This window comes from Coregonus clupeaformis, unplaced genomic scaffold (genome assembly GCF_020615455.1).
Source record: "Coregonus clupeaformis isolate EN_2021a unplaced genomic scaffold, ASM2061545v1 scaf0042, whole genome shotgun sequence".
In the NCBI taxonomy this organism is placed as follows: Eukaryota; Metazoa; Chordata; class Actinopteri; order Salmoniformes; family Salmonidae; genus Coregonus; species Coregonus clupeaformis.
The window spans coordinates 982,546-1,009,628 of NW_025533497.1; the positions used below are offsets into that span (position 1 = coordinate 982,546).

General features: G+C 42.7%; 1 protein-coding gene across 1 annotated transcript; it reads left to right on the forward strand.

Annotated features, from left to right (window-relative positions):
• The first annotated feature begins 996 nt into the window (after nt 1-996).
• Nucleotides 997-26,756, forward strand: LOC121543379 (kelch domain-containing protein 10). Its single transcript, XM_041853197.2, has 9 exons — nt 997-1,256; nt 18,305-18,526; nt 19,821-19,975; nt 22,365-22,513; nt 22,757-22,841; nt 23,318-23,384; nt 23,479-23,526; nt 23,795-23,934; nt 24,470-26,756. Exons 1-9 carry the CDS (start codon nt 1,172-1,174, stop codon nt 24,677-24,679), a joined length of 1,161 nt encoding a protein of 386 aa, XP_041709131.2. The 5' UTR covers nt 997-1,171; the 3' UTR covers nt 24,680-26,756.
• The last annotated feature ends 327 nt before the right edge of the window (nt 26,757-27,083 follow it).

Here is a 27,083-nt window from a genome sequence, read left to right on the forward strand (position 1 = left end):
GGGGTATGTTGTAGAGTGCTGGCTGGCGAGTTATATGTACAATGTGAGTCTTGTCTTCTCTGTTTGCAGTCTGTTGTGGATGTAACTCCCCTGGCAATAAGCACAGCCATCCAGGACAGGGAGGATAAGGAAGTCATTATCATCCAATCAGGTCAGTTACCTTGAGAAAGTGCACTGACAGATGCTTTTTGTCTTCATATATTTTCATATTGTGGAATTTAAATGATCAACAGGCCAATGTTTATAACGTAAATGCTTCCTTCAATAAATAAAATGTATTTTATCCAAGAGGGAATGTCCAACACTTCTTCTAGGATTTTATGACTATGGCAATGATGTGCTTTTGCTTCATGAAGTGATAGTGTGAATAAAGTGTTTTTGTTCCTGGTGAAAAGATTTTCAATCTCAACAATTTCATGTGGCCTAGGTATGAATAAATACATTTTCATTTGACTTTAAGCCTTTTTCTATTAGCCAAGTCACAGTGACACAGTATTAGTAATTGGTAATTCATGCTAAATCCATCATTATGCAACATATGCCAAACTATTTGCATCAAATCCAAAGTAATTTATGGACAATTAGACGATCTATGAACTATGCAAAGCGCTCAATTATGCACCGTAGGTTGAAAATAACATTTATTTTCCACATAGTATGCACCTCGCCCTTAGACGATCTATGAACTATGCAAAGCGCTCAATTATGCAGCGTAGGTTGAAATTTTTTATTTATTTTCCACATAGTATGCACCTCGCCCGCCAATAATTAGGTCGTCACTAGTTATCACAGCCACAAAGTCATAAACCCCGCCTATTACTTAAATGAATCTTCTCAAAATGTGATTTTAAACCTAACTCTAACCTTAACCACACTGCTAACCTTATGTCTAACCTTAGACTTAAATTAAGACCAAAAAACAAATGTTTGTTTTCATGAATATTTACGATGGCTGTGGTAACTAGTGGAAACTCAATAACTTTCCTGCGTGATGCACATCAATAACAGGCTCTCTGATTGGTCAGGGATACATGACCGGGTGTGCATTTGTGAATGGCTTTCCTTGGGAATAATGTAATGTTTTATGATTTGTAATGTATTATCAGCACCTTAAAGCATTTTGTCTCAATTTTGAGTGACATTTTGTTGATCGTCTTGGATCTGGGAAACGATGTCGGCCGCAGAAGGCGATCGCAGTTCGGAACAACTGAATAAATTCGAGAAACTGACAGTGAGGCCTCCACTCAGAGTAGCAGGTCAGTCAAAAACAACTTACTGTAGCATATCCAGCTAGCTAGCTAACGTTAGCGTAGCCATATTATAAGAGACCTGTCCGCTGGTAACGTTACTGTAATGAAACCAATGCAATTAATAAGATTGACATAGTTTGCTAATCTTGATTGTAGAGAGAAACTGGGTTTTTGTGGTAATGACATTGAAAGGCAAGATGCTTAACCAAATGTAAAAATAGCGGCTACCTATGTAGCTAACTAGTTAGCCTCTGTCTGAACCACTAACTAGCTACCTACCTAGCTAGGTAGGTAGTTAGCTATCTATGCTGTTTATTTTGCTTTGCTCAGAGAGCAAGAAACCATGGAAACATCGTTTAAGAATAAATTATGCAAGTAAATAATATCATATTAGCCTAATCTACTAACGTTATTAGCTAGATCGCAAATGTCTTGGCTAACTACTGTAACTAACTAATTCTAGCTAATGTTATTTCACAGATGTCAGTTATTTGCGCTTCATGTTGTTGGTTGAACCAGAATCTGGCTTTACAGGAGACGTACATTAATAAGGCCAGATTCTTGTTCAGTTGTTGGTTATACAAATGTGTGATGCATAACGTTAGCTAGATTGACATCATTATGATTATGGAAAGATGGTTGGTGGTCGACTCATCTGCAGAAATGCTCAACTCCAGGTGATCCTTCATCCTTGCAAAAAAAAAGTGCTTTGTAGAACCTGATTCATACATTTAATTTAAGCTATTGATCACGGTATTGATTGATTTACAGTATGTGAATGACCTTGACACTGACTCCAAACCACCAAGATGAGAAATAATTATGGATGAGAAATTGATCATATATTACATCATCACATTATTCTGGTCCTCAGGGATTAAGCCTTCTATTGTTGGCAATACACAGGAATATAATCTAATGCTGTTTAATAATCACATATCTGCTGATGCCTGATGGGTTTGTGTTTGTTACATCAAGGAATGCAACCGAAGCCCCAGGTACTGTGGTCCATAGTCCAACAGTTCTTAGCCAGCTGGCGGCTACCAATGTTCATAAACTCAGCAAAAAAAGAAACGTCCTCTCACTGTCAACTGTGTTTATTTTCAGCAAACTTAACATGTGTAAATATTTGTATGAACATAACAAGATTCAACAACTGAGACATAAACTGAACAAGTTCCACAGACATGTGACTAACAGAAATTGAATAATGTGTCCCTGAACAAAGGGGGGTCAAAATCAAAAGTAACAGTCAGTATCTGGTGTGGCCACCAGCTGCATTACGTACTGCAGTGCATCTCCTCCTCATGGACTGCACCAGATTTGCCAGTTCTTGCTGTGAGATGTTACCCCACTCTTCCACCAAGGCACCTGCAAGTTCCTGGACATTTCTGGGGGGAATGGCCCTAGCCCTCACCCTCGGATCCAACAGGTCCCAGACGTGCTCAATGGGATTGAGATCCGGGCTCTTCGCTGGCCATGGCAGAACACTTACATTCCTGTCTTGCAGAAAATCACGCACAGAACGAGCAGTATGGCTGGTGGTATTGTCATGCTGGAGGGTCTTGTCAGGATAAGCCTGCAGGAAGGGTACCACATGAGGGAGGAGGATGTATTCCCTGTAACACACAGCGTTGAGATTGCCTGCAATGACAAGAAGCTCAGTCCGATGATGCTGTGACACACCGCCCCAGAACATGACGGACCCTCCACCTCCAAATCGATCCCGCTCCAGAGTACAGGCCTCCGTGTAACACTCATTCCTTCGACGATAAACGCGAATCTGACCATCACCCCTGGTGAGTCAAAACCGCAACTCGTCAGTGAAGAGCACTTTTTGCCAGTCCTGTCTGGTACAGCGACGGTGGGTTTGTGCCCATAGGCGGCGTTGTTGCCGGTGATGTCTGGTGAGGACCTGCCTTACAACAGGCCTACAAGCCCTCAGTCCAGCCTCTCTCAGCCTGTTGCGGACAGTCTGAGCACTGATGGAGGGATTTTGCGTTCCTGGTGTAACTTGGGCAGTTGTTGTTGCTATCCTGTACCTGTCCCGCAGGTGTGATGTTCAGATGTACCGATCCTGTGCAGGTGTTGTTACACGTGGTCTGCCACTGCGAGGACGATCAGCTGTCCGTCCCTGTCTCCCTGTAGCGCTGTCTAAGGCGTCTTACAGTACGGACATTGCAATTTCTTGCCCTGGCCACATCTGCAGTCCTCATGCCTCCTTGCAGCATGCCTAAGGCACGTTCACGCAGATGAGCAGGGACCCTGTACATCTTTCTTTTGGTGTTTTTCAGTCAGTAGAAAGGCCTCTTTAGTGTCCTAAATTTTCATAACTGTGACCTTAATTGCCTACCGTCTGTAAGCTGTTAGTGTCTTAACGACCGTTCCACAGGTGCATGTTCATTAATTGTTTATGGTTCATTGAACAAGCATGGGAAACAGTGTTTAAACCCTTTACAATGAAGATCTGTGAAGTTATTTGGATTTTTACTAATTATCTTTGAAAGACAGGGTCCTGAAAAAGGGACGTTTCTTTTTTTGCTGAGTTTAGACCTCGCCAGCTTGTAGTCCTAAACAACGGAAATTAGTTTCCTCAGGTTCATTCAGCCATTCCTATGAGGGGAAAGAATGGGGTTTTGGAATAAACACTGAAAATACGGTCTGAGGTTAACACAGGCTTAGGAGATCTTATAAGTTTTTTTTCTATGAGATAATATCAGTCAGTTAACAGGACCACTATGAAGACTTTATGTGCTTGTTTTGATTAAATAAATGCTTATAAATGCACAAAAAAGTGACGTTAGCTGATGAAGATTATCTCAGAACGAAACGTATAAGATCTCCTAAGCCTGTTTTTACCACAGACCTTATTTTCAGTGTTTATCAACAAAAAACAACATACATTTCCCCATAGGCTTTGGCCAATGAGCCATGGCAGAGTTAGTGCCTACAAAAAGATGCCATTACTATTGCTCTCTAGGTCTAGTTGTGCGTGGCCTACTATTTAGCTGCTGTGCAATATCTAGGCAATGCCTTGCTTCTTATCAAATGATGTTGAGTTGAGTGTGTGCGAGTGAGTGAGTGAGTGAGCGAAGGGCATGTGCTAAAGAGAATGCATACTGTAGAAAGAGGATAGGCTACATGCATGCCTTTGTACATACAATATTCTCTGTAACCCATGATCACTGGACAGAAGTAATCCTAGGCTGGTTTTCAGCGGCTGGTGGAATGTGCTACTGTACTGTACAGACACAGAGACACTTATAGATATTATCTCCAGATAAGCTTATGTATGATTCTCTCTGAGTGGACATTGGGTGACACTGAAAAAAGCCACCTAGCATCAGAGAGGACATGAGTGCCTGGGCAATATAAAGCCAGGCTGTCAGACCAGCTCAAAAAGTTTAAGGAGAACAGAATCCATTGGGATGTTTAGGGCCTGGGAGAACAACAGTGTGACAGGAACTGGGCCAATGGACAGTGACAGTGGGATTTGGTAGCAGAACTTGGGTGCGAGCCGGCCTCTTGAGCTTGGCACTGTCTGTTGGTGGACAAAACACAGGCCTGGTCCATTATACTGCAATATACAAGGACATCACCACTTGGTTCATGCTATGTGAAAGTGGCATTGAAGGGTGGAATTTTCTCAAGCCTAGAATAGATGGGTTGGGTTACATGTGGAAGACACATTTGGGTTGAATGCATTCAGTTGTGCGACTGACTAGGTATCCCCCTTTCCCTTAACCAAAGGTAGCCTAGGTCCTATACTTCACCCCAAGTGTAGCATTTTAGGTTTCTAGTAGAGTGGGTATGGTTAGCGCTGCCCTACATTGAGACTGAAGATGAAGAATGACCTGTGCTCAACCCATGTCTTATCTCGTCTTTTAGCTTGTTAGTTGAGTGTCGTTTTGGCGTGGTAAAGCTTTATCTTGGTCTCAAGCCTGGCGCTGAGAGTATCAGTGGTTCACATATGGTGTGAATGGACAGTTAACTGCCAAAATAAACGAAACACTTGAGTAAATGAGGGATATAGAGTATATTGAAAGTAGGTGATTCCACACAGGTGTGGTTCCTGAGTTAATTAAGGAATTAACATCCCATCATGCTTAGGGTCATGTAGAAAAATGCCCATTATTTTGGCTAACATGCTGTCGTATCGGGTGAATGCTGGCAATTATTGCTGATAAACAAAGGAGTCTGCTCATACTGAACTTGGATCATAAGGTTTATTCATATCACAAGCTTCAGCATAAGTGACAGATGTCATGACATCCGGAGAACGGCGTCCCAGATTGCAATGGCCGTTCTGCCCTTTCTTTGTCTAGCCCCTACTTATAAACAATGCAAAAAGATGGGTGGCTCCCTCTTCTGGCCAATCACCAGTCTCCCCTGGGGCGTCACCCCACAAACGCCACATTTGACCTAACATAAACAACATTCCATTTCTTCAAGAAAAACATTTAACAAAGGCATAATCCCAATACACGACATTTCCCCCCTTCGAGACTAAACAGTCTCGAAAACAAACAGAATAGGATTATGACAAGTGACAATTTATCTCATTGAGTATCTTTAACATTAAACCAAAAACATTCTTCTCTAGAGTGTATATACATTTCTATGAAATATGAATAACTGTTTATGAAGTGTGAATACATTACTATGAAATATGAACAAATCTTTATGGAGTGTAAGAGCGAAAAACTGTCCGGCAACCTTCGTTCCAAATCCATCCATCAATCAAGACAGTAAAATTCTCTCACGGTCCCTCTGCCCCAGGCAACCACCTCGGTACTCCAGATAAACTCATAAACAATGTAAATGCATTTGAAACTATGATGCAATTAAATACACATGTAAGCCCCTGCAAACAAAATCCTATCCAAAAAATATCCACTCTAAGGCTGGTCAACCCATTGGACCCTACAGTGGACCTCTCCCTGCCTAGACTCCCTGTCCCTAAGCATTCACGAAATAAACAAAAACATCTAAGTTCCCCACATGTATTCAATAACATCATACATCATTCTACAAAAATCAATACCTAAGAATATGACACAATTATGTATTACACATGCAAATATGTCTATATTTCATTGCAGACACTGGAATGTAGTCCACTACACTTCATCTCCCCGTAGTCTCGACTTCCAATGGATTGTTGATGATGGAATCGGAATCTTTCCACACCCTCCTTGTTTCATCTCCTCCAGTCATATTGTCCCTTCATATTGTCCTTGGTTGAGTATTTCAATCTCCACATGTTCCCCCAAATGCTTCTGGAAGAAAAGGAAAGACCAAACAGTATCTTTTGCAAAACAACACTTTCAAATTGAACATCAATATCAACTAAGAATATAGAAATGATATATAAATGATGTATGAATCACATTAACCCACTTCCCCCCTTTGATTCATAAAATCATACTAAAATCACACTAATATTGAGAAGAAAAAAAAAAAGATCAAATTATCAAAAATGATATTTATCCATTCAGTTCCACTTGTCCATCTTCATCCAGATCAGGAACAGTCAACACCAGCATCTGAGTGTTGTCTCCAGGCATCACTCTCCAACCTATCTCAATATCATAGCTTTCTCAAAGGTCAGTAACAAATTAAACATCACACACAGTGTTATCAAAGCTGCAACTACAATCTGAACCATCACTGCCCCTACTGGCCTACCTGATCTTGCAACCAAGTCTTCGCTGACTTCCGCTCCTTCAGATCTACCAAATGCATCCCTTATATTCTTTAACGCATAGTGATACTATCTGGATCAAAGTATAACTAACATTATCAATAGGATCTTCCCAAATGTTACACCATACCATGGAAAAATCCCCCCTTCTCCCTTAGATTTATCCTTCAAGATAGGCTTGAAGACTATGACATGTCTCCATGTCTCTTTTCATCCAATTTCAAACCTAGCTTTATCTAAGTCCGGTGCTACCCCTCTTTTAATGGTAGAAACCTCATATGGAAGCTTCAACGTCGACATGTAACAACATCCTGTCCATCAATAGGGTAAGAATATATATGCTTTATCACCACAAACCCTCAAAATAGCTCTAAAATTCCCCATAGTTACATTGACAGGCAAAAGCTAATCTTTTAACCATCAAAGTCCTGCTCTTCCTACTACCTGGAACATAAAAAGTTACATTTATATTTCTCATTACTACCCTTAAGGTCATGCTTACCCAAAGTTATCATATAACATCACAATCTGATATTCCCATAAACATACCCTTTACATCATATGTTTTATTAGAACAAACACAACTTTTAGCCCTCAATGGTTTCACCTCAAATGCTTCAGGGCTCGCTGTTACCTGATTTTTCTTCCCATCTAACAAATGCACACAAGTTAATTCACTTAACCCAATACCACCTAACCCTAGGCTTAAACAAATGTTTTGACAACGACATTATTTTATCGGTTACTGATTGTTGCTGATACCACAGTCATGACAAAGCATAAGATTGACACATACTTGATAGAGGTCGAGCGACCTTCTCTAAAATGTTTGACTGGAATTCTCAACAGACATGGACCCTCAAGATTCTTCACTGATATTACAGAATGAGCTGCTGGAACCAAAGATTCCTACCTGATCTCTCTCTAATTTTCACAACAGAAGAATCAAACTACATGCATTTAGTTTCTCTCTTCCCTAACGAGCGGTACTGATCAGATACCTCTCCTTGTCTGTCATTAAAATCAAATACCTCATCCTGTACCACCATGATAGTATCCTTCACTATTTCAGATGAATCTATATTGACAGCACTCTCTATCCGTATCATAAACCCCTGAGTCCTTCTTGCTACCCCCTTTAATTTCAGAAAAGTTGTTGTCGGTGTCATACTTCCTACATTTGCTATTGCCATCGTATCATTAATCCCTTCCAAAGTTACCATTAAAGTAGTTGATCTAGTTGATGTATTAACACTCTTAACTACTTCTAGTGCGAAAGTTCCCGATATCCTCTGTGTATTATTTACTGTTGGAGTGGCTACTGTAATAATATACTTCCTGAACTCCTTCGGTGACTGTGGAAACTTCAACAGACTTCAAATCTTCCATCATAAGCGTTACTTTATGAATTACATAGTCTTTTAACCAATAATTCTTAACCGGAACAAATTTTAATGCTTGCACTAGATAAGTACACATATATTCTCCCTGATCTTTCTCTGTAACATTATGCAAAATAAGTGAACAGTCACTCATAACCCTCTTCCAAATTATACCTCCTTTGACTAGGGGACACCGCTTCTACATCTGGTCCTGATAACAATACTTCTTCTCCATAATTATCTCTCCATGTGGGAGGAACGTCCCCATCCTAACCCTAAAAACAGCGTTCCCCTAAAATGGGTGCTGGAGATATTGGTTCCCTTATAATCAAATGCGATATATTTATGGCTTTAATAACTATCAATGTTGAAAGAGTTAAATTGCTTCTCACTGTTGTTTTAATAGACTGAAGTGTTAATGTCCTTAGTTACTTCATCCATTTTCCCCAAAGCTTTGAACTCTTTGCTTGTACTTCCATCTATCACCACTAGTGTCAAATGACGTAAATGTAACTTACATTCACTCTCTCTTCCTATTCTAAACCCTAACTTTCAAACTTTTGATTATAAAAATACACCTATAATTACCTTGATCTCCCTACTCTAAAGTGTCCTTCACCACTGTTCTCTCTCTCTTACTACTAACTTTGAAACTTAGCTTACTGTCTTAGAGTTCCTTCAACCTAGTTCTCCTAACTTTTTAATCTAATCTTTTCTCCTAACCTTTAAAAACCTTTTCCACTGATTTATTCACAAAATCCCTTTACCACCAATTTTTAGGATATGTGATTGGGAAAGTCCCCACCTGCTTCTGACTTCTTTACACACAGACTTGGCAAACGACTAAACACCTTTTAGCCTAGCCTGAAATCCCTTGGTGTAAGAATGTAACCCAGAATAACAGTCACCCCTTTTAACTTTATTTTCCAGACAGATTGTCTAATAGGCAGTCTAATAGATTATCATCCTTCCTATGATATTATCTTTTTAAGCAAATATGATTCCCAAAACCCTACTTTTTTAAATCTTCTACCAGACATCCGTTTAGTGTACATCTTATTGTACAATTCAATTTAAACAATGCATCTCTTCCCAACAATGCAATAGGTATATTTTTTAATATTAGTATGTCTATTTTAATTTCTCTTTGATTTTTATAGCAGAGCTCCATTGGTTCCTTAAGAGTAATTAGCTGTTTTACTACCTCAAATCCCTATCCTAATTAGTTAATTTTACATAGTGAGATGTTTAACCTCTTTAGGCTCAACACAGATAAGTTTTTCCACTATTCACCTTTCTTCTCATAGTCCTCTGTTTTTACTTCAATTGTTAGATATTTTCTCTTCTTCTCTAATCGATGCTATCAGCTGACACCCCCCTTCGTATCTTCTAGGCACTCTAGAATCCTTAGGGTTCACCTGGAGAACAGGTGATCTTGACTGGCCCCTGTATCTTCCTTAAAAATGTTCTCTGTTGTTTCCTCCTGGCCCATTGCACTCACAGGTAAAGTGACCAACTTGTCCATAATTATAACAGTCTTCTGAAAGTTGCTGGAAGTGTAGCTGAAATCTTCCTCCTCCTTCTAAGCCTTCTCGTCCTCTTCCTCTCCAATTCTGTGTCTGTCCAGAAACTGGCTGTGGATATGAAACACCTGGTACCCCCCTTGGCTGGTACAATTGCATTTGATATTGTTCAGTTGAAGCTGTAACAGTGATTGTTGATTTGGTTCACTCTGATTCTTCATAACCAAAGCTTCTCTTCTCCACCAGTTGTATGCTTGAGTTCTCTGAGAGTTTCTTGATCCTGTTCTTTCTTGCTGTTGACATATCAGGATTCTTCAAAAGCTTATATTCTAAGTTCGGTCCTCGAAATATCATCTTACATCATCTTCTTACTTTTCTTCAGCTGCTTGGCCTCAATGTATTCTTCTTCTCCTCCAATTCTTGGGATTATTTTCTCAGCAGGTTTTCTCCTTCTGTATCTTCATCCTCATCTTTCCGAACCTCATTCTTCTCTTAGTTTCCAGACATCTCGGTTTTTCTTCCTTCTGGAGTTTTGGATTCATCTTCATTGTCGTTTCTGCTTGTCCTCGATCTATTATTCATCTTCATCTCTGATGCAACAATCACCCTGCTGGATGATCACTGGAAGCTGAGGATAAACATCCCTAAGCTCTACTTCCTTCTCGTAAGGTGGGTGTCTTTTTGCTGAATCCGTATGTGAGAAAGGTGTACTAACTTCTGCCATTAGTTTTCCTGTCACCTTCTCTATACCTTTGTTTATCGCTGGAATCTTTTATCAGTTTTTGTTTGAGAATGAAGGGCAACTTTTGTTTCATTTGCCGGATAACCTAACAATACTTTAGTTAAAGGGTTACTATTTTGTACTATATCAATCGGTGTAATGACTTTTTATAGCCTTGATGTCGTTTTTCCCCATTGTAACAACCCTTTTATATTCCTTTATCGTGAATTATTTTATTTTAGACTATATAGCCTATGGCTTCCCCCCTTTTAATTATTAATATAAACTAAACAACCCAAAAAAAAACAAAAAAAAACTTTTTTTTATTTTTTATTAAACCAATAAAAATATGAACAATTAAAACCAATTTTTTTATTTCTACATTTGCTCTATACGCACCTAATTATCTTAAATTTACAGAATAATGTCAGTCCTTGATTCCCAACACAACTCCAATCAACCCAGTGATGCACATAACCTCCAAAATGCAATTTTTAATGAAATAGTATTTGCCAAGCCTATGTGAAATTGTCATAACATCAAATATCCTGTAGGGGAAGATTTTGTAACCATAATCAGTACCAAAACCTTTTTGACTTGATCCTCTGTCGCGTCACGTGACGTGTACGTCAGCACCCCCTCTCTTTCTCTCTCTCTCTCCTGTCGTATCGTCCTATTGCTCCTCTCATATGACAAAAGAACATACACAGAAAAAGATTTTAGTAGTTAATGCAATACTGAGTTATTTCAACCATATTCAATATTCCTTCGTTCACATTCGCTATAAGACTGAACTCAGAACTAAATAGATCGCTCAAAAACATTTTTATTTTATTTTAATCCGTCATTTAATTTAATTCATTATACTCCGTCAACATATATTTAATGTATAAATTCACTACATCTCAACAAATAGTTTCATGTTCAAACACCAGCCGCTTTAAAACTATAAGATTCGTGTTAAAATCTCTCCTCTTTGTTCCCTCGTCTGTGTCTCCCTGTCTCCCCCTGCAGCCCAGTCTAGTAAAATCCCACGCATGCGCGATACATTCAAAAATACTTTTTCACCGTGGAAGGGAGATTCTTACATCTCTCCCCAACCCCAAATAGACGGTTAACAGTCCTGCTGTACCTCCGTTTCCCCCTCATAGTCAAACAACATTTAACAGCGCTCACAAAACCTAGAACCGAAATTCTACAGACAAACATAATTTAAGAGGCTTTCTCCCATCGCAGTGGACCTCCACGGTCACATGTTAGCATGCAGCATATTAGCATTAGCATTTAGCCTTAGCCTGTATGCACCATGTAGCATAAAAACAATGTACCCGACATTGCGTCTTTAATTACTTTTTCCTTTTTTCTAACTTTAGGCTGCCGTGAGTTCTGGATATTTTATGAGAGGCTACTCCAGACAAATGCTTCGTCAACCACCAGCTGAGATGTAACATCAATAGAATTTATATTCCAAAACTCGTGTCCCCAGAACACACCTAATCACACCGACTGCGTTTTTAGGATTTTATGGCCCACCCTATGGGTCGCCTCGTTTGTTACGAGGGCTTATCAAATCCTGCAATGTCCTAACTTGTATACATATCTTGGCCCCGATTGTTCTTGACTTACTATTCAAGCAACACATCTCTATAAACAATCCATAAGCTCTCTCCCGTTTTGCGCTGTTTTAAATTTTTTATAATGATTAGCCAGACCCCCAGTTATCAGCAATAACGCCACACGAGGCACATTTCGGTCCTAAATGGTACATTTCTCCAGTGTACAATCACATAGCATCCAACCTAACAATCTCCAAAGCTGTGAGGAAAACTCACCCTTTTCTGGCACTTCAGACCGAGTTAGCTTGGCGGCTACGCATGAAGCAAAGGAGATTTGCAGACCAGCCCCACGTTGGGCGCCATTTGTCGTATCGGGTGAATGCTGGCAATTATTGCTGATAAACAAAGGAGTCTGCTCATACTGAACTTGGATCATAAGGTTTATTCATATCACAAGCTTCAGCATAAGTGACAGATGTCATGACATCCGGAGAACGGCGTCCCAGATTGCAATGGCCGTTCTGCCCTTTCTTTGTCTAGCCCCTACTTATAAACAATGCAAAAAGATGGGTGGCTCCCTCTTCTGGCCAATCACCAGTCTCCCCTGGGGCGTCACCCCACAAACGCCACATTTGACCTAACATAAACAACATTCCATTTCTTCAAGAAAAACATTTAACAAAGGCATGATCCCAATACACGACAATGCATTGCTAGAAGAAGAGATCTCAGTAACTTTGAAAGAGGGATCTCAAAGGAGCATAGGGGGTTTATTATTATTATTATTATTATTATTATTTAAAGGGTGGTGTGTGTGTGTGTGTGTGTGTGTGTGTGTGTGTGTGTGTGTCTGTCAGATCTCAACCCAATTGAACACTTCCTGGAGCAGCGCTTGAGATGGCATTTTCCACCACCATCAACAAAACACACAATTATGGAATTTCTTGTGGAAGAATGGTGTCACATCCCTCCAATAGAGTTCCAGACACTTGTAGAATCTATGCCAAGGTACATTGAGGCTGTTCTGGCGGCTTGTGGTGGCCCAACGGCCTATTATACACCTCCTGGAGTAGCTATTAGCAACGGTAGCAACTAGATACAATATCCTCTTAGCCAGCTACATTTGTTCGCAGCACTGCCGTTTTTCAAACAAAGTCAACACAGCAGCCATTGCTAGCTAGCCAACACGACCAGCTAGCTGTACTGTAGCAGCTAAATACAATATATTTGTGCTAGCTAGCCAACGTTTAATTATTGCTGCGTTACGAAAGGAACTAGACACGGACACGAATTATCTGTTTAGTGTGTTAACACACTATTGGTAGTTTGTTGTAACCAAGTATTGGTGCTAAACTGTGTGTTATTGGATGCTAGCATGCTAGTTAGCTATGGCGTCATAGTTAGCTAGCTGAATAAAGTAAGTTGAGTCTATTCCTTGAAACATTGAACCGCTGTAGCTCACAACAATTCTAATTTCTAAAGTGGAAGTTGGGAGAGTTTTTATTCGGGTGGTTCAGTGATGCAATTATAGTTTCTGAGGTGGAAGTTGGGTGAGTTATATTTGGGAGTTTTGGTGAGGGAGGCCCTACTCTCTCCTTTCCCAGATGTTTAGTTCATTTCATTCCGATCTCCTCTGCATTATTGTAGCCATTTGCTACAGCCTGTCAACTATGCCTCTGCCTATCCCTGTTTTCTCCTCTCCGCACAGGCTACACAAACGCCTCACACCGCGTGGCTGCTGCCTCTCTAACCTGGTGGTCCCTGCATGCACCCCACACCTGGAGTTCCAGGTCTCAGGCAGCCTCTGGAACTGCCGTTCTGCTGCCAACAAGGCTGACTTCATCCCAGCCTATGCTAACCTCCAGTCCCTCGACTTCCTGGCGCTGACGGAAACATGGATTACCACTGAAAACACTGCTACTCCTACTGCTCTCTCCTCGTCTGACCATGTGTTCTCGCATACCCCGAGAGCATCTGGTCAGAGGGGTGGTGGCACAGGAATCCTCATCTCTCCCAAGTGGACATTCTCAATTTTTCCCCTAACCCATCTGTCTATCTCCTCATTTGAATTCCATGCTGTCACAGTCACTAGCCCATTTTAAGCTTAATATCCTTGTCATCTATTGCCCTCCAGGTTCCCTTGGAGAGTTCATCAATGAGCTTGACGCCTTGATAAGTTCCTTTCCTGAGGATGGCTCACCCCTCACAGTTTTGGGGGATTTCAACCTCCCTGACTCATTTCTCTCTGCCTCCTTCTTTCCACTCCTCTCCTCTTTTGACCTCACCCTCTCACCGTCCCCCCCTACTCACAAGGCAGGCAATACGGTTGACCTCATCTTTACTAGATGCTGCTCTTCTACTAATCTCACTGCAACTCCCCTCCATGTCTCCGACCACTACTTTGTATCCTTTTCTCTCTCGCTCTCCTCCAACACTACTCACTCTGCCCCTACACAGATGGTAATGCGCCGCCGCAACCTTCGCTCTCTCTCTCCCACTACTCTCTCCTCTTCCATCCTATCATCTCTTCCCTCTGCTCAATCCTTCTCCCTCCAATCTCCTGATTCTGCCTCCTCAACCCTCCTCTCCTCCCTTTCTGCATCCTTTGACTCTCTGTGTCCCCTATCCTCCCGGCCGGCTCGGTCCTCCCCTCCAGCTCCGTGGCTTGATGACTCATTGCGAGCTCACAGAACAGAGCTCCGGGCAGCTGAGCGGAAATGGAAGAAAACTAAACTTCCTGCCGACCTGGCATCTTTTCACTCCCTCCTCTCTACATTTTCTTCATCTGTTTCTGCTGCTAAGGCCACTTTCTACCACTCTAAATTCCAAGCATCTGCCTCTAACCCTAGGAAGCTCTTTGCCACATTCTCCTCCCTGCTGAATCCCCCCCCCCTCTCTCTCTGTGGATGACTTCGTCAACCACTTTGAAAAGAAGGTTGACGACATCCGATCCTCGTTTGTTAAGTCTAATGACACTGCTGGTCCTGCTCACACTGCCCTACCCTATGCTTTGACTTCTTTCTCCCCTCTCTCTCCAGATAAAATCCTGCGACTTGTGACTGCAGGCCGCCCAACAACCTGCCCGCTTGACCCCATCCCTTCCTCTCTTCTCCAGACCATCTCCGGTGACCTTCTCACCTCGCTTATCAACTCATCCTTGACCGCTGGCTATGTCCCTTCCATCTTCAAGAGAGCGAGAGTTGCACCCCTTCTCAAAAAACCAACACTCGATCCCACTGATGTCAACAACTACAGACCAGTATCCCTTCTTTCTTTTCTTTCCAAAACTATTGAGCGTGCCGTCTTTAGCCAACTCTCTTGCTATCTCTCTCAGAATGACCTTCTTGATCCAAATCAGTCAGGTTTCAGGACTGGTCATTCAACTGAGACTGCTCTTCTCTGTGTCACGGAGGCTCTCCGCACTGCTAAAGCTAACTCTCTCTCCTCTGCTCTTGTCCTTCTAGACCTGTCTGCTGCCTTTGATACTGTGAACCATCAGATCCTCCTCTCCACCCTCTCCGAGCTGGGCATCTCCGGCGCGGCTCACTCCTGGATTGCGTCCTACCTGACCGGTCGCTCCTACCAAGTGGCGTGGCGAGAAGCTGTCTCCGCACCACGTGCTCTCACCACTGGTGTCCCCCAGGGCTCAGTTCTAGGCCCTCTCCTATTCTCCCTATACACCAAGTCACTTGGCTCTGTCATATCCTCACATGGCCTCTCCTATCATTGCTACGCTGACGATACACAACTAATCTTCTCCTTTCCCCCTTCTGATAACCAGGTGGCGAATCGCATCTCTGCATGTCTGGCAGACATATCAGTATGGATGATGGATCACCACCTCAAGCTGAACCTTGGCAAGACGGAGCTGCTCTTCCTCCCGGGGAAGGACTGCCCGTTCCATGATCTCGCCATCACGGTTGACAACTCCGTTGTGTCCTCCTCCCAGAGTGCGAAGAGCCTTGGCGTGACCCTGGACAACACCCTGTCGTTCTCCGCTAACATCAAGGCGGTGACCCGATCCTGCAGGTTCATGCTCTACAACATTCGGAGAGTACGACCCTGCCTTACACAGGAAGCGGCACAGGTCCTAATCCAGGCACTTGTCATCTCCCGTCTGGATTACTGCAACTCGCTGTTGGCTGGGCTCCCTGCCTGTGCCATTAAACCCCTACAACTCATCCAGAATGCCGCAGCCCGTCTGGTGTTCAACCTTCCCAAGTTCTCTCACGTCACCCCGCTCCTCCGCACACTCCACTGGCTTCCAGTTGAAGCTCGCATCTGTTACAAGACCATGGTGCTTGCCTATGGAGCTGTGAGGGGAACGGCACCTCCGTACCTTCAGGCTCTGATCAGTCCCTACACCCAACCGAGGGCATTGCGTTCATCCACCTCTGGCCTGCTGGCTCCCCTTCCTCTGCGGAAGCATAGTTCCCGCTCAGCCCAGTCAAAACTGTTCGCTGCTCTGGCACCCCAATGGTGGAACAAGCTCCCTCACGACGCCAGGACAGCGGAGTCACTCACCACCTTCCGGAGACATTTGAAACCCCACCTCTTTAAGGAATACCTGGGATAGGATAAAGTAATCCTTCTACCCCCCTAAAAATAAAAATAAAAAAAACATATTGTAAAGTGGTTATCCCACTGGCTATAGGGTGAATGCACCAATTTGTAAGTCGCTCTGGATAAGAGCGTCTGCTAAATGACGTAAATGTAAATGTATGTTTTGTTTCTCTTGTACACAGTATGCTGCGAAACAGGTTATTCTGCTTTGCACGGACTCTCGCTATGCTGTTGGACATAGGCTAAATGTTTTGGATGGCTTGCGCCTTGTAGTTTTCACTGCAACCCCGCTGTCTCTGAAAAATGACTACCTTGTAAACAATGTCCTTGGGTTCTGTTAGCCTAACCTAGGATCTGCATCTAATCACAAGATCATCATCATGGTGCTATGTTAGAAGAGGCCATTTTGAACCCCTTCTTGAGTCATTGGGGACCCCTTGCTCTGTTTAAGAAAGAAGTGGTTGGCATGTGTGTGTTACTGACCGACTGACGGCTCTGATTGTGGTGACCGGCCCTAAGAAAATGAGTGGGGCTTCTAGGTTGGGTGTGTGTGTATGTGTGAGTGTGTCATTGGGTAAGTTCGTTTTGCATGGCTGAGTGCCCTGGATGGGCGGACCATTCCACTGATCCTTCCATGTTAGACCATTCAATTGGTCATTAAGTGAAATCTCCACCCATCCGGGTAACCGGGCCATGCAAAACAAACTGGCCCAATGACACACTTATGTTAGTGTGTTTTTTTCACCTTCCAGCACCCACCCATCTTGTTGATTCTCTCTGACTGTCAGTATCAGTGTGTTCCCTAAGCGCCAGTCAAATAGCTGACTACTAGACTTAACCCTTATGTGGCTGGCTACTTAATTGATGCAACCAAATGAGATTTTTTCTGTAGGGCTAGAATTCGATTTTCGGGAACACACTGGTATCAGCTGCAATGTTGCGGGTTGTGGACCTAATGCCCAGCCTAGGAATTATGCTATTGGCGGTGAGCTCTGGGTTTTTACAGCTCTGCAGATGGACTGTGGAGAGGAAAGTCATGCAGCTGAAAGGTGGAGGTGGGAGGGCTCTTGTGATCTCTCTTGGTGGACAGTCACTGTGGAAAAGAGCGCCCCGTCGGTGTGACCTTTTGAAAGTTGTGTTCCTAAGTCTGAGTCGTTTGTTTTCAGTAGAAACCTCCAGAATCCCAGATTGCAACTTGGAAGGACCTTGCTCAGACAGCATAGGCTAGTCCTCAACTAGTACGGTTGCAAAATTCCATAAATCCTGGTTTGAGAACTCCAGATTTCCTGCTTATTCCATTCTGATTCCGGTAGTCTTCCAAGTAATATTTTTTGGTAAGTTTACCGGAATCTTGCAACTCTATCAACTAGTCAAACTGTCCTGTTTACATCATTTAGTTAGGACTGTTTTTTTAATCAACTTTTATTATCATGGCTGCATGATGTTGACCCATGAAGATGTCCACACAGGACTGATGAAGGATGGCCAACTAGGCTGTGTGGGATTCCTGTAGTTGTAGCTCTCTGTAGCTTACCATCTCTCGCCAAGTTGTCCCTTACTGTCATCCTCCTCCTAATACCTCTGCCACTCTGTACCACCCCACAGGTCTCCATATGCCCCCAGCTCGGAGCGGGCATCGCTGCGTGGCAGACAACACCAACCTGTACGTGTTCGGGGGGTACAACCCGGACTACGATGAGTCGGGTGGCCAGGAGAACGAAGACTACCCACTGTTCAGGGAGCTGTGGAGGTACCACTTTGCCACGGGCACCTGGCAGCAGATCCGCACAGAGGGCTACATGCCCACCGAACTGGCCTCCATGTCAGGTAAGGGAGCCAGTAGGATTGTTTTTTTCAGGTATGGAATTTAAAGGGACACTACAGTGAAAATGATCTACTAGCCTATGGGTGTCCCTTGATGTATTATCTTCAGGTACCGAAGGGTATTATCTTCAGGTACCGAAGGGTATTATCTTCAGGTACCGAAGGGTATTATCTTCAGGTACCGAAGGCTATTATCTTCAGGTACCGAAGGCTATTATCTTCAGGTACCGAAGGCTATTATCTTCAGGTACCGATGGGTATTATCTTCAGGTACTGATGGGTACTATCTTCAGGTACCGAAGGGTACTATCTTCAGGGGTACCGAAGGGTATTATCTTCAGGAGTCCCGTGTGGCTCAGTTCGTAGAGCATGGTGCTTGCAACTCCAGGGTTGTGGGTTTGATTCCCACAGGGGACCAGTACGAAATATGTATGTACTCACTACTGTAAGTCGCTCTGGATAAGAGTGTCTTCTAAATTACAAAAATGTAAATGGGTATTATCTTCGGTATAAATTTAAGCTCATTGAGCATACTAAGGGCAGATTTAACTATTTGACAGTCATTCAGTACAACTGAAATACCAGGGCAATCTATGGTAGGAATTTACCCTGGACATTTATGAATGGAAAACTCATGTTGCTTTAGTTAGTTACTTTTTCATTTCCAATTTATGTAATCCAACAATAACAACTTGTCTTAATTAATGCAGTATGGTCACTTCTTATCAAGAGGGGAAAATGTGTGATTGTATGAAAGAGCGCTGCCAATGAGATGCTGGTGGGTGTCAAACTGAGTTAGAACCCAGTCACTAGTGACGAGTTTTAGTTAGTAAAATATGATTTCTCTAACTCATTGATGTATTAAATCACGAAAGAGCATTTCTACACCTCATAAACATCAAATGGACTGTTTGATAAATAATTGGGCTGTGGATGATTTCTCGGTTTTACCTCGTCATCCCCTGATATTATGACCTCAGACGAGAATGGATTATCAGGTTTAGTGATTTGGTGAAAAGCCTCCACATGGACAGTCCCACCTGCTTTCAGACAGCTGGGCATAGTGTCTGGTAGGCATGACAATGGGAGGTACTAGCTGTACTTCAAATCAAATTTTATTGGCCGCATACACATATTTAGCAGATGTTATTGCGGGTGTAGCGTAATGCTTGTAAAATAAGTACAATAATTTGTCCAATAAGAAACACTTGTTTTTGTTTTCCGTTGCAAAATGTTTTGCTACTGTGTGCCCTAATGAACACGACCCAGCTTAAACCCTCAGGGTTGTGTCCCTCAGCTGTTTTACATGGGAACAATCTGCTGGTGTTCGGTGGCACCGGCATTCCCTTTGGGGAAAACAATGGGAATGACGTCCACGTCTGCAATGTCAAGTACAAGCGGTGGTCGCTGCTCAACTGCCGAGGGAAGAAGCCCAACCGAATCTACGGACAGGTAGACCAATCAAATCCTGCATCACTGGCTCATCTCTGGTCATCTTCTCTACTGGTTCTGTCTGCCACTGCCTCCTTGGCTTGCTCTGGACTCTTCTGGGGTTTAGGCCTACATGCTGTTTCCTGTTAAAGGGCACTCCGCCACTTTTCAACCTCATATTCATCATCTCCAGTACCATACCAGTGGCTACATACAGTGCCTTCGGAAAGTATTCAGACCCCTTGACTTTTTCCACATTTTGTAATTTTACAGCATTCTAAAATTGATTCAATGTTTTTCCCCCCTCATCAATCTACACACAATACCCCATAATGACAAAGAAAATTTGGTTTTTAGAAATGTGTGCTAATTTTTTTAAAAATAAAGAATGGAAATATCAAAAGTATTCAGACCCTTTACTCAATACTTTGTTGAAGCACCTTTGGTAGTGATTCTAGCCTTGAGTCTTCTTGGGTATGAATCTACAAGCTTGGCACACCTGTATTTGGGGAGTTTATCCCATTCTTCTCTGCAGATACTCTCAAGCTCTGTCAGGTTGGATGGGGAGCGTCGCTGCACAGCTATTTTCAGGTCTCTCCAGAGATGTTAGATCGGGTTCAAGTCCGGGCTCTGGCTGGGCCACTCAAGGACATTCAGAGACTTGTCCCGAAGCCACTCCTGTGTTGTCTTGGCTGTGTGCTTAGGGTCGTTGTCCTGTTGGAAAGTGAACCTTCGCCCCAGTCTGAGTTCCTGGAGCAGGTTTTCATCAAGGATCTCTATGTACTTTGCTCCATTCATCTTTCCCTTGATCCTGACTAGTCTCCCAGTCCCTGCCGCTGAAAAACATTCCCACAGCATGATACTGCCACCACCATGCTTCACCCTAGGGATGGTGCCAGGTTTCCTCCAGACGTGACATTTGGCATTCAGGCCAAAGAGTTCAATCTTGGTTTCATCAGACCAGAGAATCTTGTTAATAATGGTCTGAGAGTCTTTAGGTGCCTTTTGGCAAACTCAAAGTGGACTGTCATGTGCCTTTTACTAAGGAGTGGCTTCTGTCTGGCCACTCTACCATAAAGGCCTAATTGGTGGATGCTGCAGAGATGGTTGTCCTTCTCGAAGGTTCTCCCATCTCTACAGAGGAACTCTAGAGCTCTGTCAGTGTGACCATCGGGTTCTTGGTTATCTCCCTGACCAAGGCCCTTCTCCCCCGATTGCTCAGTTTGGCCTGGCGGCCAGCTCTAGGAAGAGTCTTGGTGGTTCCAAACTTCTTCAATTTAAGAATGATGGGGGCCACTGTGTTCTTGGGGACCTTCAATGCTGCAGAAATGTTTTGGTACCCTTCCCCAGATATGTGCCTCGACACAATCCTGTCTCAGAGCTCTACGGACAATTCCTTCGACCTCATGGCTTGGTTTTTGCTCGGACATACTGTCAACTGTGGGACCTTATATAGACAGGTGTGTGCCTTTCCAAATCATGTCCAATCAATTGAATTTACCACAGGTGGACTCCAATCAAGTTGTAGAAATATCTCAAGGGTGATCAATGGAAACATGATGCACCTGAGCTCAATTACGAGTCTCATAGCAAAGGGTCTGAATACTTATGTAAATAAGGAATTTCAGTTTTTTGTTTTTAATACATTGCAAACATTTCTAAAAACCTGTTTTTCGCTTTGTCATTATGGGGTATTGTGTGTAGATGAATGAGGAAATTGTTTTATTTAATCAATTTTAGAATAAGGCTGTAACGAAACAAAATGTGGAAAAAGTCAAGGGGTTGTGAAGGACATTTTATTGTGTGAAGAAAGAGCCTTGAAAATGTTAATCTTGCCTTTGGTGTCGTTAAACAATCCTTGGTTCATGACCCCCTCTTTAGGACCATCTGGCAGAACGCCCAGAATATGTTCTTTAAGTTAAGCTAGGAGACGGAGCCAGTCACATATAGGAACCAATCCAATCAATCATGTTTATGTAGGTTTTTATGTAGCCGTTTCTTGCTCCCGACGTCACCGCAAATCTCATAGTGTTTGAAAATCACTGTTTTGAAAATGTTTTACCTTTTGATGATGTCATAGGATATAACTTTTTAACATAAATATTTTTTTCTACAAAATGTAGAATTGCGCCGTTTTTGCATGTAGACACTGGTATTGAGTTGGAGGTATGAAAATTAGGTTAAAAAGCGCTTTGTGACAAATGCATTTGTGAAATTTGAATAAAATCTGATTGACGTAGCTAGAATTTCATGGTAGCCAAATGTCCACAAGGAAAGGTAGAGGCATTAAAGGTTCCCAGGGGAGCATATTATACAGGAGATAGGGAATCCTTGTAAATAAATATATTTATTGTTGTTGATTTCCATTTATAGTTTGATATGGTTGCCATTTTGTTTCTCTGTCCCCAAGGCGATGGCCATCATTAACAGCTTCCTATATGTGTTTGGGGGAACGACGGGCTACATATACAGCACAGACCTGCACAGACTGGACCTGACCACCAGAGAGTGGATCCACCTCAAACCCAACAACCCACCAGACCACCTGCCTGAGGAACGGTGAGCGTCACGCCTTAATCGGACCCACCGGATCATGTCATTGTCATACCACATTAGGGAAGATCTATGGACCAGTTCAGGTAGTCCCTCCCTGTTTCGGTCCAATTTCTTCTGTTTTGTTTATAGTGAATACACCCCAGGAATGTCACTGGGTAGCATGAGTGATGACCTGACTTATTCCTTTCAGCTCCTAGAGGAGCAGAGGGCCTCATAAGTGATGAGTCATGTCTGTTTGTGTCACAGGTACAGGCATGAAATAGCACATGACCGTCAGAGGATATACATCCTGGGAGGAGGAACCTCCTGGACCTCCTACCCGCTGGACAAGGTAGCACACCAACCTGTCATCAACATAAACCTGTGGTAGTTAGTGGCCCTGTTCCAATACTGTGGAAATGCGTCCCTTCCTTCCTTCCTTCCTTCCTTCCTTCCTTCCTTCCTTCCTTCCTTCCTTCCTTGTTTCATTGAGGTGAGCACAGATTTATAAGTCATTGGATAGGTTACCACCATGTCACTTTCACCAATCCATCCAATTCAGATCTGTGATAACTTCAAGGAAGGTCGGAAGACTGATCGTAAACCTGTGATGGTAGTGAGTCTGACTAGGCAAACAGACAGTTCATCTGGGTAATTTGGTCACTTGATGGTTTTCAGGCTGTCTTTAGTACAGTAAAGCCATATGGATGGAGGAAGCAGCAACTTCTGTCACTGAGTGTGGGTGGGTTATGTGGGTGGGTTATGGGTTATTTTTGTTTGTGTGTGTTTGAGGTGAACTCATTTATTATTATTACATGATTTGACCAGATACATGCGTACAACCTGGAGACAAATTCCTGGGAGGAGATCTCAACCAAGCCTCACGATAAAATAGGTTTGTGTTTGATGTTTTAATTGAAAACTAATGTGCTGTCTATGGGTATTATTTCCCATATTTCTACTCATCCAATTGCTTTGGGTTTTGACAGGGTACCCTGCTCCCAGGAGATGTCACAGCTGTGTGCAGATACGGAACGGTGAGATAAATCTCTTTTTAAAATGTTTTATTCAATAGCAGTAGTATCAAAAATCATCATTTGTCCAGGAGGTGTAGTGGTATTGCTGCCCTGACCACATATCCCCATAGTGGCGGTGGTTTGATCAAAGCCATTGCCACTTTCATATGTCTGCTTCTGTCTGTCTCCGCCTCACATTCAACAGTTTCTTTCAATAAAGAGGTGATTTCAGTCGTCCCATCAATACATTCTAACTGGTCTCGGTCTAACCCATAATGTTTTCTCTCAGATGTGTTTCTATGTGGAGGTTACAACGGGGAAGTCATAGTGGCTGATCTGTGGAAGATCAACCTGCAGACGTTCCAGTGGACCAAGCTGCCAGCAGTGATGCCTGAGCCAGCCTATTTCCACTGTGCTGCTGTGACCCCGGTCAGTAGGGCACTACGCTAGAGGAAACCTCAGCTGTTTATAGTGTCCCATTCACAGTTTATATGCATTTCACTGGTTTCAAAGTCTAGCATAGTAGACTTAAAGGGATACTCCACTGAAAAACTATCTTTTGGTATAATTTTTTTTTATTAGTCCACTGTTGATACGGTCCCAAAATGTTTTCCATGTCAGCAGTGAAGATATTAGACTTTCAAGAAGCAAAGTGTCATTTGCCACATCATCATGATGATTTTCCTCTAATAAGGTGCTGTGTCTCCTTCCCTCTCTCTAGTACCTCATTTCATAACTCATTTGTAAGTCCCTTCATCTTCATCATAAGCCCATTTCTGTTTCCAATCCAGTTAGCTTCATTGGAACGATAAGTCAGTATATTCTTACACTGCCAAAACAAGAACACAGGTTCATCCTAAATCAATAACAACAATTCAATATCCCGCTCATATTTCACTCACTCTCTCTGTGTGACCATTTGTTGGCATGGCGATAAAGCTTTCTAATTCTTCTCTCCGGTCAGGCTGGCTGCATGTACGTCCACGGCGGTGTGGTGAACATCCACGAGAACAAGCGGACTGGTTCCCTGTTTAAGATCTGGCTGGTGGTGCCCAGCCTGCTGGAGCTGTGCTGGGAGCGGCTGCTCAAGGCCCACCCCCAGCTGGCTCAGTTGCCCACCATGCAGCTCCTCCACCTGGGCCTCACACAGGAACTCATCGAGCGCTTGAAATAAAGGAGGGAGGATGGATGGAATGATAGATGGATGGACGGATGGATGGGAGGAGATGTCGGACGGAGAGCACAGGATTTATTTTGAAGGGGGTCGCCTTTAAGGAGTTGATGGTCCCTCTGCCTACGTAGCCCCGCCTTAAAACCAAAAACAATGGGATTCTTTTTTTCGTTGCGTTTGGACTTCTGATGATTTTAAAGGGAATCCAAGTGGAATGTTTCATGCCCCTGCACCGCCCACTTTCCCCCGCCCCGCCCCCATTCCCCCATCTTGCTTTTGTGTTAAGCAAGGTCGCCGCCCCAGCACACACACACGCCTCCAGCCTCTCAATCTGCCTGCCTGCAGACCCAGAAATAATTTACAGATTCACGACGACCCCCTCACTACTTTCTCATTTTATATTGGCCTTCATGACTTTAATAAGAATGTCATTTCAAAGGAAAGGGTGCATGATTATTTATTTGAAGGACGTAAATTTGTATGTATTTTCACGAGACATCCTGTTCTGGATTTCTCTCACATACATTATTTTCTCTCTACGTGCAATTAGGAAAGTTAGATAGACTTGGAGTCAGGTGAAAAGTTACACCAGACAGTTGGCATGTTTTGTGTTACAAGGGGAAGGTTGTATTGGTACCACCCTCATGCCAGACTTAGACGCAGGTTGTAGTCAGCACTTTTCCCTATTCAAGGCTTATTATTAAGGGATAATGTCTGATTTTAATTGTTGATTATTTGTGATACTGATGCTACTGTAGTTGGGTCTCTAATAGAGCACTTCCCTTTCACCATCTCACAGCACACTCCTTATAATACCCATTTAACACTGATAGTTATCAGATATACATACAGTTATCTCTGATATACAGTTATCTCTGACAGTTATCTCTGCTATACAGGTATCTCTGACAGTTATATCTGCTATAGTTATGTGTCAGTGTCCCAAATGGCACCCAGTTCCCTATATAGTGCACTACCCTTCTTATCTCCACCATAGTAGAACATATAAGCATAAGAGTCAAAACACCTGGTCTCCATTCATTCTGAACCGTATCAGTCACTTTAGTTCTTCAGTATACTTGCGGTAGTCCATTTGTAAACTAAATCATCCCATCACTGTGAATATGGTGCTACTAAAATTACTTTAAAATGTTTTTATTTAAATAAAATATTAAATTTCTGTTCCAACTTTTACTCTCTTTGCTGATAGAAAATTTTTTGGGGGGTCCATTTTAAGTATAATACTAACATTGATCTGATTTATTCAGTGCCTTTCCCAAAGTTGAAATGATATTGAAGTACCACAAGCTAGAAAGAAGGAAATGTGATGAGTAATGGTTTAGTTTGATCCAAACATACTGACTGTTTAGGAATGACTCCCGTTTCTGATTGTTCTTCCTTCTATCATTCCCCTTTTAACTCTGCCCTTTCCAAACACATTCAACTGCTCCATTGTCAAGCGATCACTGGACAAAAAGTTAAAGAAAGCAGCAATAATGTGAGCAGAGTAATATTGAATTATGCTGCTGTATTTATGAATGAATTACAGTTCATGTATGTTGTTGTACTTGGGGGCCGAATCCGAAAAGTAGTAAGTATTCTGCTGTTAAATAAATAAATAAATGTATGCAGAGTGCCAGGGTAAAATAATCAACACAGTTCAGATGATATGCTGAGATGGGGACGTGTTTTAACGCCAAATATTATTGCACCTTGAATTCAATGCCATTAAAATCTTCCTTGTGGGACAAAATAGTATTTATTGATCGTTGCCATGGGGATAGTTTAAAATGTCAATGACTACCCATGATTCCCTGCGCCCCATCAAGGAAATGCCTAAATCTGTGCCTGTCCTCGTTCTATTCCCCCTCTTCTTCTCCTCTGCGTGACGACAACATAGGCTCCCAGTGTGCATGATGTCATGACAGTCACCTTTTATGTTGGAAAACAAGTTGTCTCCCCTGGACTTTAATCCTTGCTGTGCGGCAAATGGTTTTAAGGCGACCGCTGAATTGATAATTGTATTTGTGAATTTTTTGTTTTGATTGTTTGACTAGTCAATAAACATGTACTGTAAATAGTTTTGTATCACCTTTGTTTGCTTTGCCTGGTCCCAGATCTGTTTGTGCGGTGTTGCCAACGCCGATTGTCATTGTCACGAGTTGAAGCAAGACCGAACAAACAGATCTGGGATCAGGCTATGGTTTGCCTGCTTCAACATAGTGTTATGGAACTGGCATGGAATGAACCCTTTAGATTAGATCAGTCAACCTTGCATGAACCCTTGTAGCGCACACGTTACCAAGTAACAGTCCAGATTTAGTTACCTTGATTTAACCACCATAACGTCCTCTGTATGTGCAACAAGCACATTGAAATTGGCATGCCGTTGCTTCCAAAGAGGGCT

What these genes read in the sequence shown, in the direction of transcription:
- LOC121543379 (XM_041853197.2), top strand. Translation starts at nt 1,172, where the DNA reads ATGTCGGCCGCAGAAGGCGATCGCAGTTCGGAACAACTGAATAAATTC. An exon ending in GCCTCCACTCAGAGTAGCAG is followed by an intron (nt 1,257 to 18,304) that starts GTCAGTCAAAAA and finishes ACCACCCCACAG; the next exon opens with GTCTCCATATGCCCCCAGCT. An exon ending in CTGTGTGCAGATACGGAACG is followed by an intron (nt 23,527 to 23,794) that starts GTGAGATAAATC and finishes GTTTTCTCTCAG; the next exon opens with ATGTGTTTCTATGTGGAGGT.